This window comes from Tachysurus fulvidraco, chromosome 6 (genome assembly GCF_022655615.1).
Source record: "Tachysurus fulvidraco isolate hzauxx_2018 chromosome 6, HZAU_PFXX_2.0, whole genome shotgun sequence".
Classification (NCBI taxonomy): domain Eukaryota; kingdom Metazoa; phylum Chordata; class Actinopteri; order Siluriformes; family Bagridae; genus Tachysurus; species Tachysurus fulvidraco.
The window spans coordinates 7,288,910-7,303,909 of record NC_062523.1 but is presented as its reverse complement, the minus strand read 5'-3'; the positions used below and the strand labels follow the sequence as shown (position 1 = coordinate 7,303,909).

The window sequence follows — 15,000 nt, the reverse complement described above, 5'->3', positions numbered from 1 at the left end:
ATCATAAATATTTCCATCCATCCTTCTTCTAAAGCACAGAGTCTAGATTTAAGGAACCTGGAGGCTTTTCCAGGGTACTTGGGGCACGAGGTGGGGCACAATAGCACATACACACACATATACTCACACATTATAGACAAATTAGAGATGCCAATCAGCCTACAACACAAGTCTTTGGAATGGAGGAGGAAACTGGAGAAAACCCAGGAGGCACCTGGAGAACCTGCGAACTCACACACAAAACCACTTAGCCATTGTGCCTCATAATAAATATTTATTGATATTTAAGATGGGGGGGCACGGTGGCTTAGTAGTTAGCACGTTTGCCTCACACCTCCAAGGTTGGGGGTTCGATTCCCGCCTCCACCTTGTGTGTGTGGAGTTTGCATGTTCTCTCCGTGTCTCAGGGGTTTCCTCCGGGTACTCCGGTTTCCTCCCTCGGTCGAAAGACATGCATGGTAGGTTGATTGGCATCTCTGGAAAATTGTCCGTAGTGTGTGATTGCGTAAGTGAATGAGAGTGTGTGTGTGTGTGCCCTGTGAAGGGTTGGCACTCCGTCCAGGGTGTATCCTGCCTCGATGCCCGAAGACGCCGGCTCCCTGTGACCCGAGTTCGAATAAGCGGTAGAAAATGAGTGAGAGAGTGAGTGAGAGTGATATTTAAGATATATTATTATTAGTTTTGACAGACTTTCAGCTTGATATTAAGGGTATTTATATCTGAGTCACTGAACAGTGTAGGAATGATATCACTTTTTATCCCCCCCCCCCCCAACACACACACACACACTCCTTTTCATCAGTTTCTTCCATGTTGTTGCTCTGCCAGGGCTTTTCTGATGCAGCTGTCTTCACTCTCTTCAGCAAGTGAAACACAGCTCATCTGGATTCAGGTCAGGTGATTTAGACTGTTGTAAAACACTGCACTCCGTCGCCTTAAAACAGTCTTGGATCGCTTTCAAAATATGTTTCAGGGTCATTGTCCATCCTCAGTGCAAAGCTGCGCTGTCTAATGGGTTTTGAAGCGTTTGGCTGAATGTGAGCAGATGATAAACCTCTATTCACTTCATCCTGCTCCTTTTCTCCACAGTTACATCAATAATAAATAAGCAAACCGGTTCCTTTATCAGCCGTACACGCCCACGCTATAAGACAAGATGGTACGGGTCAAATCATGAGCATCTCCTTCTCTTCTCTATGTTCTTTTCTTCCCCTCATTCTGGTACATGTAGATCTTCGCCCCATCTGTCCATACAAGTTGTTCCAGAATTTTACAGGCTTCCTTAGATGTTTTCAGCCAACTCTACTGCAGTCTTCCTGTTTTTAAATCTTGTGCTAAACCCTTGTGCTGTATTTGGTGAAATCTTCTCTTGATTTTTGACTTTGACACAGATACACCTACCTCATACCTCAAAAACTGCATGAAAGAATTCTTCACCAGGGAATTTATATGTGGTCTTCCAGGCCTTCTGGTTCTTGATCTCACCAGTGTGTTCTTTGTTTGGCTCTTTGGACTTTATATTGAGAGTCGGCTATGAAATATTCACATTTGCCAGTTACTTGTGGTCCCTGATAAAGGAACCACATGTAAGTGCTGTAATTCCTACACCGTTCATCTCATGAATTTTAGTTAAAGGTGGGGTCTCCGTCGTTTGAGAAACGCTTCAGAAAACTGCGTCGGGCCGCCAAACAAAACAAAAACAAAACTAACGTGTAGCCAATGAGCAGAAAGGGGCGGGACGCATGTGTGACATTAGCAGAAAGCGGTTTTAACATTGACATGGAGGATAAAAACAAAGAAAGAAAGCGAAGAAATTCTTACGATAAGGCAAGAAGTAGGACGTGTTAATATAGGATCAGCTTTCCAGCGCTGGAGAGAACTGAACGTCTTCCACATGAAACGGAGCTAAACCTTTCACGGTACAACACACAGTACTACAAAAACACATTTGCATTACCATAGTGTTACTCATTGAGTTCATTTATTGATAAAAATTTACCCTCCGTCAGCTGCCCCAGCAGGTTCCGCTATAATACTTGTCTGGGTTATACTTGTCTGGTGTATGTGTGGGGCGAAGCTATCAATACAGGGGTGGGACCCATTTGGGTTAGGGGCATGTTTGTTTTGGTGATTTCAAATGTCAACATTGGCTTTCAAACAACGGAGACCCCACCTTTAAGCTGGAGGCCTGTACTTATACTTACTTACTCTGATAGACCACTAAATTAACAATAACTGTACAAATATTTATGAACCTGTAGTTAATATTACAGTATCTCTATATAGCATGTGCAAAATTTTTATTCAAATATACAAGATGAAATATACTGTGCAATAATAACAATACCATTACGTAATATTTAATTTAGAGTAACTACTGAAAATAAGCTGATGGTTTGATAATGATTGAGTCACAATGACAAATCAAGACAACAACAAAAAAAGTAAAACAAAGATAAATGATGAATCACTGAAGACTGCAGTGACAGGATGAAACCACAGTGTATGTGTCTGTGTGTGTGTGCGTGTGTGTGTGTGTGTGTGTGGTGAGCTGTCTGGAGTGTGGTGTGTGTATATGTGCTGTGAAGTCTATGTATATATTTATAGCCCAGGGTAAAGAGAGACACAGCTGCAGTGTGACCGCAGCCCCATCGCTTTATGTCCCACACACACACACACACACACACACACACACACACACACACTATCCGTCTATGCTCACATACACACACATATAAAACCCATCATCTGTCCTTACATTCACACTCACATACAGTACATACACACACACACACACTTTCTATCCGTCTATGCTCACATACACACACATTTAAAATACATCATCTGTCCTTACATTCACACTCACATACAGTACATACTCACGCACACGCACACACACACTATCTGTCTATGCTCCCATACACACAAATATAAAACACTCTGTCATTCTAGAAATCGACTACTCTCTGTTAAAGTCTTTTGTTTATACGCACAGTTAATCTCAAAGACATTACAAAAAAACATTTTACACAATGCCTTTGCCAGCATGAAGAAAACACCAAGTCCACAAAACATATTTGTGTCTGCCAGCTTTGTTGGCAACAAAGAGCCAAAAAAATTAATCAATGCTCTTCTTATTCTATATTTATATATTCAGTAGTGTAATTAAATTAAACAGTTAATTACTAGCTACGAATTTATTAATAGGCTACAATGCCTGTGAACACTTTAATTAAAAAGTGGCACGAACGGAGCAAGGCATAACCATAAGAAGAACCCTACAGTATAGTATAAATGATACGCTCACGTATCTGAGGAAGAGTAGCATGTGTGTGAATGTACGTATTGTGAAATGAAACCCTGTTGCTGACAGAAAGTAAGGAGCTTCTTCACTGTGAGTCGATTGGCTGCAATGCTTGTGCGTGTCAAACGGAGGTGAACGCTGTTGCTGTGGCGATGAAGGGACTCACCGTCAGCCGTGTCCATAGCGCTGCCGGGGTGTGTGTGTGTGTATCCGTGAGGAAGACCTCTCACTGAGGCTACCTGTGAACGCTCAGCCAGACCGGTCACATCCGGAGGAGCACAGTGGTTATCTGTCAGAGGTGAAAGGTTTTTACAATCGAATTATGGGACATTTTCAATCAATATAAACAAATGAATTACTTTATTACTGGAAGTCTGATCTAAATGACGGTTACCTTACACAGAGTTTTAGTGATTGAAGTAAACACCTTTAAATTTTAGATGCTTATAAACAAGCACTTGGGACGTCCCAATGAGCAGAAATTGATTCGATATCATCGTTTCATTTGAAGATAGAGACTTTTTGTGTGGGAAAAAAAAACCCCAAACAACCAACTATGAATATATTACTCCTAGGGTTAGTAAAAACAGAAATGATTATTGAAACCAAGAATTATTAAAGCACTGAGTAACTTCTAGTACATGGACACAACAAAACCATGTTATTGACCTTTGAAAAAGTTAAAATGGCAGGGATGGAAATTGTTCTAAATCTATGGGCTATGAATCATACACACTATATATTAATAAATTTTATTCTCTATACTGTCATAATATAGTATATAACAACGGTATGCACCATACTATTCCAAAAAAAAATAGTTATAAACATAATGGAGGACATTTACAGAGAATAGCGGAATATGCGGTTCAGTAGGTAGGAGGAAATATTATGTATAGCTTTCATAAAAATGTCACTTCATCATATAAACTAAACTTAATTTAGATCGAACTGGTTACAGAGTTAAATCATATGAGGATGTTGGTGTCAGGGATCAGCTCGGACTTTCGGCCATGTGTGTTTGTTATTGTTCCTCGTCACGTGTCTGCCCCGCCTTTGTCTGCTGTCTCCACACCCGTTCCTCATTGTGTCATCAATTGTCTTATTTATAAATGTGAGCTGCGTTGCCGATGGCAGCGCGGATTCATTAGTTACGTTTGGTTAGGTTAAGTTCCCCTAGTCATTGTTACGTGTCGTCGTTTGTATTATTTTAGTCCTCATCATTTTACGGTATTTGTCTCTATTATTTATTAAACCCAATTCCTCTGAAGCTATCCTGTGTACGGGTCCGTCGCCTTCCTTCCCTGGTTGTGACAGTTGGTGCCCATTGGAACTATAACTATAAGATTAAACAACCAGCGTTGTGGGTTTGATTCACATCTCAGGTGTGAACTCTGTGTTTGATATTATTCAGGGATTTGAAAATACACACCTACATCATGCTGGATATATTAAAGTGTGTTACTCAATTTAATCCCATGAAACCCATGTAGGAATTTGAATGATGTAAATTTAACTAGCTTTTTTTTCCCTCAGTGTATTTCAAAGAATTTGAATGCCGGTTTCCTTATAAAACTGCACGACTGCATCCCTGAGAGAATCGATACAGCTCACAATCAGACAACAGCAAATATCGACTCGATTTATTACCGTTCACGGGTCCTCACTGTAATACTTTTATGTATAGAAAGTATTACAGCGAGGAGCCGTGAATTTGGTCCATACAACATACTCTATTATCTCTATGATCTCTTTTATCGTTAAGGATCTTTTCATTTTCACAGCTTTGGGATTTTTCCATAGGACACACATAGAGAAGCAAACAAGTTGAAACAGTATAAATAAAGAGTTTAGGAAACTGAAGCTAAAGGCAATGCTGAGGAAAAGTCTTTGACAGTTGATAGGCTTTGTAAATGCACAGGAAAAAGGAGTACACAGCTTGTCAGAAGCAGCTGAACCATTTCAGAAAACTTTCAGGAAGATGTCAAAAAATGAGGCCATGAAGGAGTAAAAAGCTCTGTCTTTACTTGAGAAGCAGGCTAGAACAAGCTGGCAGGAAGGGTACTGAAGCTGATAAGCTCTATGGCTTAACGGATAAGTCAACTCAGTGCACCGAGATACAAAAGGGAATCACGCCAGAGGCAGGATTCACCTTTCAGATTTCAGATCTTATTGCAAAGGATGGCTGGTAAACTAAAAGTTTAAAAACTCGCTGGTATTGATACAACACACTATGTATGTAAAAAAGGTTTAAAGCCAGTTACACCACCAAGCTCCAATAAACTGTTCAGATCTTTCTTCATGGAAATCTCATAATATATAGAAAACACGGTGCTGTATGTACAGTAGTATTGGTCCAAACTTCAATATCGATGGTATAAAATGTATTAGGAGGTTAAAGGTGGGGTCTCCGTTGTTTGAGAAATGCTTCAGAGAACTGAGTCGGGCCGACAAACAAAACAAATACGAAACTAACGTGTAGCCAATGAGCAGAAAGGGGCGGGGCTTGTCAATCTGGGCGGAGAGAGTGTTCAGTGCACACGTGTGACATTAGCAGAAAGCGGTTTTAACATTGACATGGAGGATAAAAACAAAAAGAAAGAGAAGAAAGACTTACGATAAGGCAAGAAGTAGGACATGTTAATATAGGATCAGCTTTCCAGCGCTGGAGAGAACTGAAGGAGCAGGAAGTGGCCACATATTCACAGATTGGAGTTTCCCGAGTCAATAACTCCTGAGCTAAACGCTGTTACTACACAAATAACACCTCTTTTCTACCATAGTAATGTAGAGAGGCAGCTACAACCACATTTTGTGTAGTAACAGCGTTTAGCTCAGGAGTTATTGACTCGGGAAACTCCAATCTGTGAATATGCGGCCGACTTTACTTAAGACGCCGAGGCGCTTTTTTCCTTCTCGATAGGTGAGTAACGTTGGTTTTGCTTTGTTACACAGAACTAATATATGCCTTTGTCCTTTACATGATTATGCTTGTGTGTCATTTTTACTTGTTTGTTTATCTGCAATCGTATTGTTCTTCCCTTCAGCTATGATAAAGACACATTTCTTTCCATTAGTTGCCTGGGTTAGGTATGTGTCTGGGCGGAGCTATCAATACAGGGGTGGGACCCATTTGGGTTTAGGGGCGTGTTTGTTTTGGTGATTTCAAATGTCAACATTGGCTTTCAAACAACGGAGACCCCACCTTTAAAGGGCCTTAATTTAGAATGGAGGGTTTTTGATACAGGGACATACAGGATGTTAAAGGATATTGAGGGTGTAGTGTAACTCACACTACAAGGTAATTTAGCATACATAGGATGCAAATTGGACAGTTTGCAGCCTCTATCATATAAAATGTACATCTTTATCCTAGGTGATTTACATTTATCTTAATTATACAACTGAGCTCAAGAGCCCAGCTTGGAGATGCTGTGATTTGAGCTTCTAGCCTTCTGACCTGTCCAACACCTTCACCACGGAGCTTCCACATCCCTATAATGTATAGGTGAGTAAAGGAAAGGAAAGCAGTAAATCAGCTGAGATACTGACCGAGCTGTGTGTGAGCCATGACGTCAGCCAAAACAGTAGCAGCTGTGGCAGAGTTTGAGGCAGAGTTAGAGCTATGTTGGCTCCGCCCACCTGGGTACGATGAAGTGGAGGAGGCGGAGGAGGAAGTGGATGAGCAGTGATGATGAATGACGCGGTTGAACCAGTGTTCCACATTCGGATTTGGCGCCTGGAACGGTGATGACGATGCCATCCTTCCCTCATCCTCTGACGCTGAGGATGTGTCTGTTACAAGCAGGAGAGACATCATAAGCACATACACACAAACACACACACACAAGAGGATAAGATCTGATGAAAACTGCCAACTTATAAGGCAGTTAAATCAGTCGTGGGAATTCCAGTTTATGCATATTTTAGTGTTTTCTAGTCAAACATTGGTGATCAAAGTGCTGTACCGGGAATCCCACAGTGAGAGTCACATCATCATCATCATCATCATCATCATCATCAAGAGCAGCAGGGGAAAAAATCGAAAAATAAATTTCTTCCGATTTTTTACAGCATATGTAACCAGCTCGTTAACATAGCAGCGCTCAGCAGATCCGCAGTGCAGCCCTGATTTACCCAGCAGCCTTCACAAGATACAGCTATCTTGATCCATCTATTTATGCATGCATTTGCACAACCAGCTATACATCCATCAGTTCTCCCATAGTTCAATCCATCTATCTATGCATTCATTCACCCAACTATCCCTCCATCTACAGTATTTCATCCAACCATTTATCCATCCACTAATCCATCCATCCATCAATCCATCCATCCATATATTCATACATCCACCCACCCACCCACCCACCCACCCATCCATCCATCCATCCATCCATCCATCCACCCATTTATGCATGCATTTGCTCATCCATCCATCCAGCTATACATCCATCAATTCACCCATAGATCTATCCATTCATATTTGCATCCATTCACCCATCCATCCCTTTATCTATCTCATCCAACCATCCATCCATCCATGCATGCATTCACCCATCCATCCATCCATTCATCCATCCATCCATCCATTCACCCATCCATCCCTTTATCTATCTAATCCAACCATACATCAATCCATGCACGCATTCACTCATCCATCCATCCATCCATCCATCCATTTATCCATCTATAAAACTTACATATTTACAATATTAAGGATGAGGTCTTGTGAGGTCCTGGGTTAAAAAAGAAGTGGTCATGAGTGTATTAATGTGTACTGGGAGTGTGTTACAGCTTACTACTGTTTTAGCGTGTGGTTAAGTATGTTACAGTGTGTTAGCACAAGGGTAGCCATGTTGGTTCATTATCTGTTCACAAACTTCTCCTCCTATGTTCTGTCTTGACCAATGGTGAAAGCATGAAAAGTGGCCTCATGAAAATACAGTCAGAATACAGCTCATTTTTTTGTTCTATGTTCTTCCCTTCTCTCAGTCTGAACATGTGGTTGCCTAAATATGGTTTAGAGGAATGTTTAACAAAAATAAATTGGCGACATTGAAATAAAATCAACACAAGAAGAGGAGTGGTTTAATGACATGTTGTGTCACAAACCTTTTAGCATAAATCCTGACTAGGTTCAATTTAATGCCATTTCTTTCAGTACTCTTGAATGAAAAGGCTTCTGGGAGCACAATGATGATAAACTCTAATAACTGAGTTGATTTATCTAAGGGTAAATATGAGAATTATTGCTCATTTTTGACAGGCTTGACTATTAAAAAAAATAAAAAGATCATCAGACAAAAAAAAACATGTCTCTGAATCTGAAATCCAACTTGTGTTCTGTGAAAAAATGTGAGCCATTTTGCTAGCAATTAGCTAATGGACTAACTACGTAAAGTACAGACCAAAAGTTTGGACACACCTTCCAAAAGTTTGGACACACCACCTTTTCAACAGAACAATGACCCCAAGCACACCTCCAGACTGTGTAAGGGCTATTTGACCATGAAGGAGAGTGATGGTGTGCTGCGCCGGACCTGAACCATATCGAGATGGTTTGGGGTGAGCTGGACCGCAGAGTGAAGGCAAAAGGGCCAACAAGTGCTAAGCATCTCTGGGAACTCCTTCAAGACTGTTGGAAGACCATTTCAGGTGACGACTTCTTGAAGCTAATCAAGAGAATGCCAAGAGTGTGCAAAGCAGTAATCAAAGCAAAAGGTGGCTACTTTGAAGAACCTAGAATATGACATATTTTCAGTTGTTTCACACTTTTTTGTTATGTATATAATTCCACATCTGTTAATTCATAGTTTTGATGCCTTCAGTGTGAATCTACAATTTTCATAGTCATGAAAATAAAGAAAACTCTTTGATATGTACTATACGTATAAATTTAGGATGAAAAATGATCAGCTTATCCCTAATGTGTAATAAACGGCATTTTGAGTAGTATTAAACAATTCATTACTTTATTTGTTGATCTGAGATACAACACATGAACAACAAAGACAACAGCAGAAGTTTTTTAGACTTGTGTAGAAACTCATTTGAGTCATTTCTCAATTCTGATCGCTTACCAGAAAACATCCCTAGTACGTATGACATGCATGACAACTAATCCGATTCGGATTATGAACAAAGCACTTAACAGTACACAAAACTGTTCAGGCCAAAAATCTTAGTGAAATTTTAACTAATCTGAACTGAATCAAATTAAAGTGGATATTAGGAGCAAAGAGAGACAATTAGAGACAATGACAAAGAGGGGACAGAGATAGGAGATCAGACAGGATTCGTTTAACATTAATGGTACTATTAATAACACACCCGGAGATCAGTGCGGCACGCATCCTGCAAATTATAAACCTCATATCGATCAATACAGTGCTGGAGATGAGAGGCAGGTTTATCTGAACACGTCTTCCCCGATATCCAAGTGCACACAGACTTGTGAAAGCCGACTGCTTTTTCTCATTACATTCTGTGTAATTACAGCATGTAGGGAGCAGGCAAATGTTCAAGGCAATGCAACAAGTGAAGTTATTGTCAAGAGAAGCATAAATGTGAACAGAAGACCCAGGAAACAAAAGCAGAAATGAGTCAGTATAACACTGGTACTCTCCTTTCAAGGGAACGATGGATGTCATGTAATATTGAATGCATCACATATTACTATCTTTTTTTTGTTGATGCTTGTTGCTTTTTCTATATAAAAACTATACCATATACAGTATATGAAGTTGCAAACATTCTCCCTACACACTATACCCCCCCCCCTCCTGTCCGAATCTAAAGCACTATTCGGACAGGATTAGTTCTACGTGGGGACGTGGAGTAATGCAATTTTACCTCAGGACATCTGTAATATTAAGTGGCCAATTTGCACGGGACAAGACATCTCAGTAAAACTAGCAGAAGTGGGAGGGGTAACTCGCTTTAGGCACCACGGTAACCTCCTTGTCGTCATGTGCGTATGACGTTGCTTCCTGTTATCACGCGCACAAACAGACGACTTTTAAACAGGAAATGACGGAATTTTACCGTACATATTTACAGCGGGTCTATTGGGACGGGATTAGTATTACCTGAGGTAATTTTTCCGGACCTTTTTTACAGAAGGTAAAAGGCGCCGTAATCTTTACTGACATTGTCCGTAATGATTACCGAGATGGCACATTCGGACGGGACTAAAATCACCGAGAAGCTCTGGTAATAATTACTTTACCCCCACGTCCCCACGTCAAACTAATCCCGTCCGAATAGGGCTTAAGTATCTATTGTATATTAAATACATTTACAGCATTTAGCAGACACTCTTATCCAGACTGACTTACATTTTTATGGTGGACCTGGGATTCGAACCAATGACCTTCTGATCATTAGTCGCACGCCTTATCGCCGTATTCATAAAGATTCTTAAAAGTCCACTACTTTTTTGACCTTATGAGCTCTTATAAAAATGCTTTATAAAGAACTTTTAGCATTACTTGGATCTTCTCTGTAATTTTAAGGGAATTTTCTCAGAATTTTATCACTAGAATTTTCATGAATGCAATCTAACGTCCCGTTATAGACCTAAAGGTGGATACTGTTGTAGTAAATGCGTTTTACTTAAAAAGCGTTAAGACAAATCTAAAATGTAATTCAAAATCTGAACAGGTAACAGGAAAAGTTCAAGCATTCAGCAAACATCTATAGCAAGGATAATCCAAAACACAGAGAAACCAGAGCAAGATCAGATCCAGGATGTAAAAAAAAAGACAGAACAAAAACAAATCACTGAGCATAACGTTGCCCTGAATACAGAAACACAAGAGTTTAAATGCACACACTATTTAAATAGCCGACTGAAAGCAGATGAGAGCAAATGAGGAAACATGACAGAGACAACCGATAACAATACAGGGCAGGAGATGGGACATAAGGTGGCAAGGTACACAAAACAAACATATAACAGTATGGAAGAGCTTTACAACAATGAGGGCAGTTTTGACATCTATCTATCATAGCCAGCCTTAATGTTTTTTACTACAGGGGCTATTCTATGGGGGGTATCTGACAGAATCAGTAATCCAGAGCAACTTACATTCATCTCTTTTATAAAATTGAGCATTGAGGGTTAAGGAAGTGCTGGGATTTGACATCACAACCTTTCGGCCAGTTGGTCCATGTCTTAACCTCTGAGCCAGCAATTCCCATATGCACCACTACACTGATGGATAGGCACTTTCGGAAAGCACTATTTACGTCAATTCAATTTAATTTTAATTGCATAGAGCTTTTAACAATGGACATTGCCTCAAATGAGCTTAACAGAAATATAGAGTTTTAGAATACAAATGACAATTTGATTCAAATTTGATTTAAATTTCATTTCATTCAAAGTGCAAGTTAAATATATATAATTATTCCCAATGTAGAAGGAGACAGTAGTGAGGAAAAGCTCCCTGAGACGGTATAAGGAAGAAACCTTGAGAGGAATCAGAATCAAGAGATTCTGGAGAGTGACTCTGGAGCTTGTGATTCACTCGACTACAAACTGTGGTAGAAATGACATTATTTACATTTATATTACTTCCTGTATAGTGTCACTCAAATGAGGATGAGGTTCACTTCTCTCAAGGTTTCTTCCTCACATCATCTCAGGAGCTTTTCCTCTCCACCGTCGTCTCTGGCTTGCTCAATAGGGAAAATTGTTAGAGATAAATATTAACTTAAACTTATAAACTTTTTTTTTCTGTATCCATACATATGCAAAGCTGCTTTGAGACGATGTGAATTGTGAAATGCGTTACACAAATGAATTGCATTGATTTGAATGGTAGCTGGTTGGAGTTTCCTTTTTCTTTTACTGTTTTCAGTGTCTTGCATCAGTGATATCCAGGCCATGGATGAACCATAATTTATTTGTTTTTCTGCTGCATTTTAAAATAAAAAGAAAAGCAAACATACATGCAACTACATCTTACATGACGTACTACATGTATATTTCATATTTGAGTCTGTTTCTCTCTCTCGCTCTCTCTCTCTCGCTCTCTCTCTAAGTCTTTCACGCATGTTGCAACATCTGTCTGTTCTCACCTCCTGTTCCTTTCCCTGTGATACTCTTTTTATTCTGAGGTTAAAAATGTGACTGGAGGATGTCTTGTGTGATTCACGGTTTATTATTATTATTATTATTATTATTATTATTAGCATAAAATTGTGCAATAGTTTATGAATGCATCCAGGCCAAGTCAAGATTGAGTCCATATGAACTGAAAGACTGAATCTGAGTCAAATTAAAACCATCAATTCGGACTTTCAAGGCCAAGACTTTAGTCCATTTGTACATTGCATCAGTGATGGCTGTAGAAGAAAGATTTTATTTTCTTGTCAAATTCAATGAATGCGAAAGGTTAAGACAACACAAACATTCATTCATTCATTTTCTACCGCTTATCCAAACTTCTCGGGTCACGGGGAGCCTGTGCCTATCTCAGGCGTCATCGGGCATCAAGGCAGGATACACCCTGGACGGAGTGCCTACCTATTACAGAGCACACACTCTCATTCACTCACACACTACGAACAATTTTCCATAGATGCCAATCAACCTACCATGCATGTCTTTGGACCGGGGGAGGAAACCGGAGTACCCGGAGGAAACCCCTGAGGCACGGGGAGAACATGCAAACTCCACACACACAAGGCAGAGGCGGGAATCCAACCTCAACCCTGGAGGTGTGAGCCGAACGTGCTAACCACTAAGCCACCGTGCCCCCCACAACACAAACATTATTTTCACAAACTCTAATGGGCGAGTCCAAGATCATTTTTAGAGATGATACTGTCCGAGATAAATGGCAATTAAGAGACTGGTTATCTCCCTAATTTGTACAAAATTGGGATTTTCTCTATGACAGTCCATAAAATATGTCAGCTTAATAAAATAATTGTGTCCCAAATAAGTGCTTGTTCAAAACAACCGTCCTTAAACTGTCTTTGTTTAGTGACAAGATTTTTCAGTGGTGATGTTAACAGTATTGTGCATGTTCGACACTGCAATATAATAATCTAAGTGATTATCATCTTATTTCTGTCTAAATCCGAAAGTCTTCAGGACGCCGTACACTCCGTGAGGTCTGATAATTACAGCTGTGTTTGGAGGCCAGATTCGCACAGAGTGTACAGTACAGTATGTGTGTGGGATTAAACCAGCCTGTTTAAACCATGTGTGTGTATCACTTTCCAAAGAACAATGGAATCAGTGGGCCATGATCCAATCCCCAATGAGGTGTCTGAATGAGTCAACTTTAACCTTTGAACCATTAATCGGCTTATCCCATCACCGGGTGCTATTATCCCAATCCCCAAAAGAAAAAAGATCAGCTCTTTAGTTCATTAAATAAAGACCAGGGTGTGATGAATCAGGGCCTGTTACAATCTAACCATGACATAATCACAGATATTATGAACAGCAATCTTCAATAAGATAACTACTATAGGCTTGATATCATGTTTAATCCACAATAAGTAGATATGCTTTCCTGTTTTTTTTGTGTGTGTGTATTTTAAATAGACTTTTATACTATAAAAATGTCTAACAAATAATCCCCATGAGATTAGTTTCATTTTTTTATTTTTTTTTATTTTCTCATTATATACAATGGATATAAAAAGTCTACACACCCTGTTAAAATGGCAGGTTTTTCTGTCAGGAGTTTTAATAGGGGGGGTGTAGACTTTTTATATCCATTGTATTTTTTATATCCAGACCATTTTAATTCATGATCTAAACAGGAAATTGTCAGTTTCCATAAAAATATAATTTTAAGCATTTTAAGTTTTAGCATGTTGAGAATCGATTGTATCAGTTAAAAGTTAGACTATTGTAATGAAATGGATGACCATTTATCTCAGATTTTATGAGAGTGATATGATATGATATTTTTCTGAACAGATGACTTTAGTTCAAGCAACTGAAGTGTATCCAAGCGAAATAGATAAAAATGTGTGATTTGATCATTGGTTGCGAGTTTAGTCTACAGTTTGGAAACATGACCTCAAGCTTCTGATACAAGTGCCAAAGTGATAGTAAACAACTATATGCGGTGGGCAGTAGTGGCCCATGTGGTTAAGGCTCTGGGTTGTTGATCAGAAAATTGGGTTCAAGCCCCACCACTGCCAAGCTGCCACTGTTGGGCCCCTGAGAAAGGCCCTTAACCCTCTCTGCTCCAGGTGTGCTGTATCATGTCTGACCCTGTGCTCTGATCCCAACCTCCAAAGTTGGGATATGTGAAGAAAGTTCAAGGATTCTTATGAGGTTTCCACTACTGAACTAATTTCTGTAGATATTATACTGTATGTAGGAAATATATTGTATTCTATATTCAATTAGTTTGTCATGAGGGGTGGGTCATGAAAATCACACAACAACAATATAGGAGCCCATATGCTTTATTTCCTACATTTAAACACGCTTGGGTTGTGTTTTGAAACTGCATTACAACATCAGTGCATTGTAAGACACCCAAATAATCAGTTTATAGTTATAGCCATATGTATATGATGTTCATAGTACACACATCTGTAAATTACTTCCATATTACCATTTTATTTCACTTATTTAATGTAAACACTATATCCTGCACTTGCTGCTATTGCACTCTGGTTAGACCTAAACTGCATTTTGTTGCCTTGTACTTGTA

General features: G+C 39.5%; 1 protein-coding gene across 9 annotated transcripts in view; it reads right to left on the bottom strand.

Annotated features, from left to right (window-relative positions):
• The window catches only part of dip2a (disco-interacting protein 2 homolog A), a 126,458-nt gene that overhangs the window by 36,038 nt on the left and 75,420 nt on the right, over nucleotides 1-15,000 (bottom strand). For 8 of the 9 annotated variants that reach the window (XR_003443034.2, XM_027162566.2, XM_047815069.1 and 5 more), the window contains exons 5-6: nucleotides 6,857-7,099; nucleotides 3,471-3,593 (exon numbers count right to left, since the gene is read on the bottom strand). Coding sequence is in view for 8 of the 9 variants with exons in the window: in XM_027162566.2 (XP_027018367.2) it covers nucleotides 3,471-3,593; nucleotides 6,857-7,099 (366 nt within the window). In the remaining variant the exon portion in view is untranslated. The remainder of the gene's footprint in view (nucleotides 1-3,470; nucleotides 3,594-6,856; nucleotides 7,100-15,000) is intronic. The other variant, XM_027162564.2, reaches the window with a different exon arrangement.